This window comes from Varroa jacobsoni, unplaced genomic scaffold (assembly GCF_002532875.2).
Source record: "Varroa jacobsoni isolate VJ856 unplaced genomic scaffold, vjacob_1.0 scaffold_1446, whole genome shotgun sequence".
Taxonomy (NCBI): domain Eukaryota; kingdom Metazoa; phylum Arthropoda; class Arachnida; order Mesostigmata; family Varroidae; genus Varroa; species Varroa jacobsoni.
In genome coordinates, this window is record NW_019214348.1 from 303663 (window position 1) to 307354 (window position 3692).

At 44.4% G+C, this 3692-nt stretch overlaps 1 protein-coding gene across 1 annotated transcript; it reads left to right on the forward strand.

Annotated features, from left to right (window-relative positions):
* The first annotated feature begins 306 nt into the window (after positions 1–306).
* Positions 307–3118, forward strand: LOC111270126 (heat shock cognate 71 kDa protein). The gene has a single exon (XM_022850176.2). The coding sequence runs from the start codon at positions 960–962 to the stop codon at positions 2616–2618; it is 1659 nt and encodes a 552-aa protein (XP_022705911.1). The 5' UTR covers positions 307–959; the 3' UTR covers positions 2619–3118.
* Positions 3119–3692: the final 574 nt, after the last annotated feature.

Below are 3692 nucleotides of genomic sequence, written 5' to 3' on the forward strand. Positions count from 1 at the left end.
TGACACTTGGCGATACGCCACCATTCCATCAGACGTTGCCTAACCAGGGCAAGCTGGACCTTGTCTTAGCTTGTCAAGACCCAGAGGGCAGTAAAGGTTCAATATTAGACACTGCCGCACTCCACTTCGCGTTGGGTACAGTTTGTTCATTTGAGGCAATACTTAGCTAAGGCGGCATCACCGGACTCGAAACATTTACTTCAGCTAGTAAAAACGACCTGCGTTCTTCAATCGCGCCTGCTCCATTAATTTTTGTTTAGATCATAATCTCAGTTATTGGTAAAGGAATTATTTCGCCAAACGGTAAAGCCAATGTTCATTATCATAAAACAACGAAACATGCCTAGTATTCGCGCGTAAAGAAACGCGTTCTAAATCGAGCCGAAGCGTGCTAGTAATCGTTACGCTAAATTAATTCTGTGCTCAAGGCTGATTTTATCGATTATAAGTGTGCGTCTGACAGCCATGATTTGTTGAGCCTCAGATCAAAATCGTCACGAGCGGGACGTCAAAATTTTATTTGGGACAAACATTGCTCGAATGTTTGACTTTATTATTTAGTCGAAAATCTAGATAACCAGAGAGTGAACATAATTGCTCGTTCGATTTCTCGAACACTACGACCTGGCGAATTAAGAATTATATTACGGAACTGCGTAAACGGCATCTGTCTAACGCTGCGCTGCAACTACAGAAAGTTGTCGCTAATTTCCTACAGCATCGAGTGAAGCTACGCGCTTCTCCTGCGAAATCGGCAACGAATCCTGTAAATACAAGCATTAATTACCACCACCACCACCACCACCGTCTTCGCAAACAGCGACATTAGATAGTAACTAACGAACTACAGGAAATACCGGCAGAAATCGGTTTGAGACGTCCTTCATCGGCCGAGGACGGATTTCTTCGACAAGGTGTATTCCTCGGATGCTAAAGCAGAGACTTGCCATTTCATAGAAATGGTCGATAAGGGGACGAGGTCCGCCGGGGCAAGCGCTCCGCCACGAAGCCCGGCTATCGGCATCGACTTAGGCACGACGAACTCATGTGTTGGAATCTTTCGAAACGGCAAGGTTGAGATTATGACTAATGATCAAGGTAGTAGGAAGACAGCTTCGCTTGTGGCCTTCACGGAGGATGGCCTGCTGATTGGTGAGCCGGCAACTAGACAGGTGACGACCGATCCCGCAAACACAATATTCAACTTTAAGAGACTCCTGGGACGACGGTACACAGATCCGATTATACAGAATGACATGAAGACCTGGCCGTTCGAGGTAGTAAACGAGCGAGGATGGCCAAAAATTCGAATTGATTCTAAAGGCGAAAAAAGGTGCTACTTTCCGGAGAAGATCCAGTCGATGTTGCTTCTTAAGATGAAAGGAATTGCCGAGTCCTATCTTGGAGAGATGGTCACCGATGCTGTGATTACGGTACCAGCCCATTTTAATGAGTACCAGAAGCAAGCTACGAGGGATGCGGCAAAAATCGCCGGCCTCAATGTCATGCGTATCCTGAAAGAATCCGCTGCAACGGGGATAGCTTACAAGGTATTACACAGTAAGGGAATAATGAAAGACGAGCACAACATCCTCATCTTCGATTTAGGTGGCGGGTCATTCGACGTATCGATCCTGTCCATACACGACGGCGTACTCGAAATGAAGTCCACGAGTGGAGATACTCACCTCGGTGGTGAAGACTTCGATAGCCGACTTGTAGAATATTTTGCCAGTGAATTCAAAGCGACACATAGAATGGACCCGAGTTCGGATAAAATAGCCATGCGAAGACTGCGGGTTGCGTGTGAACGCGTCAAACGCACGCTGTCGACTGCCACCGAGGCGGCTATCGAAGTTGAGTCGTTTTTTGAGAACATCGCCCTCAAATCGTCTATCAGTCGATCAAAGTTTGAGGAGCTCTGCGGAGACCTTTTTGGCTCCACACTAGAGCCAGTGCGAAAGGCTTTACAGTATGGAAAAATAGATAAAAGTCATATACATGATATTATTGTGGTCGGTGGCTGTACAAATATTCCTCGAATACAGGAGCTATTAAAGGAGTTCTTCAATGGAAAAGAGCTCAACAAGTCGATTAGTCGGGAAGAGTCCGTTGCTTACGGTGCCGCGCTACAGGCAGGTATTTTAACTCAGGATTCGCACATCCTTGAGAACCTGCTTTTGCTCGATGTAACCCCACACCCGCTCGGAATCGAAACAGTCAATGGCGTAATGACGTTCCTTGTTAAGAGCGATACAGCAATCCCCACCAGAATTTCGCGGGGTTTTAGCACATGCTCGGAGAACCAGCCTGCTGTAACCATCAAGATTTTCGAAGGGTATAGCTCGTTCACCAAAGATAACAATATGTTGGCTAAGTTCACCATGACTGGAATCCCACAGGGAGGTAACGGTATAATTCGAATTGAGGTAACGTTTAGTTTAGACGCCGATGGCACCTTGGAGGTAACTGCCCTTCACAAACCGACAGGTCGGCGAAGTAAAATTACGGTCTTCATAGACAAGGAGCATCTGCTTGAAGATGATACGAAGGATGAGGACGGTGTAGACTACCCCATACAGGAATACAAGGACGCTACTAAAGCAAGCAAAGTTTAACAGCAAGCAAAAACAACAAAGATTGTTTGATCGGCAAATAGTGAGATCGACAGCTAATTTTTGTGTTAGCGGTGATACACGGTTAGGATCTGTAGTGGCCACAACAACATCGAACAGGGTTGGCGTCGATTTAACCTTAGACAATTTGTATGCGGAAATGGCCAAGCATTGTTACGTATTAATTCGTTCGAACTATCATCGCAAACAAAGACAAAACATTATTGGTGCCATCAATAATGTGAACATTTATATTATTTGCCGCTCTTGTGTTTATGCCCTTTGTTGTTTATGCAAAATGCCCGGTTAGGTCGCGCCTTGCTGGTGTCAGTATCTATCATAGTTGTAATTCTGGTCGTCTGCTGTATGCGATTAGATTAACTGTTAACGTTGGCCGTTGCGGTGTCAGGGCATCCGTATTGGCACCGGGCAGGCCAGGTCAATAAACGTCGTCGATATTATATAAATAAATATATGAAAGATACATTATATATATATATAAATGTAGCTATTGCTTAAGCGGTGATCGAGTCTTTATGGGTATCCTGTATTTACTCGATTTACTCAACGTAAATGTAAAACGAGGGAGTAAGCACTGCCAACTAGACTTCAATAAATTTTCGATAGATTTTTCGCTGCGGGTGCCTTAGCTCATATTAACAGATTATAAATCAACCTACGGTCACTGGTCTCAAAAACATTAATCGTATTTGAATAATAATATAGCATTACCCGTTTCGCTAAACAGTTGCTAAACCGCGCCTGACATTTTTTATACTAGTAGAGGACCCCTGCTGAAGCCGACCTCATAAGTGTACTATATTATATATCCGGTTGAAATGACTTCAGTGAATACTTTTAGGATATTGGAGTCATATCCTTGAGGCTACCTTTAAACTCTACGTATTAGATCACTGTCATCCAGAAGAATTCGGGTACCTGTTCGTGTAGTTCTGCTTAGAACATTTCGATGAATCTACGAAGACCTAGTGGGCATTATGTTGGCGCTGTACCGACGGCCTTCGAAAAACACCTCGGCTAAAACTAGAAAATAATGCGTCCAATGAGTAATCCCCT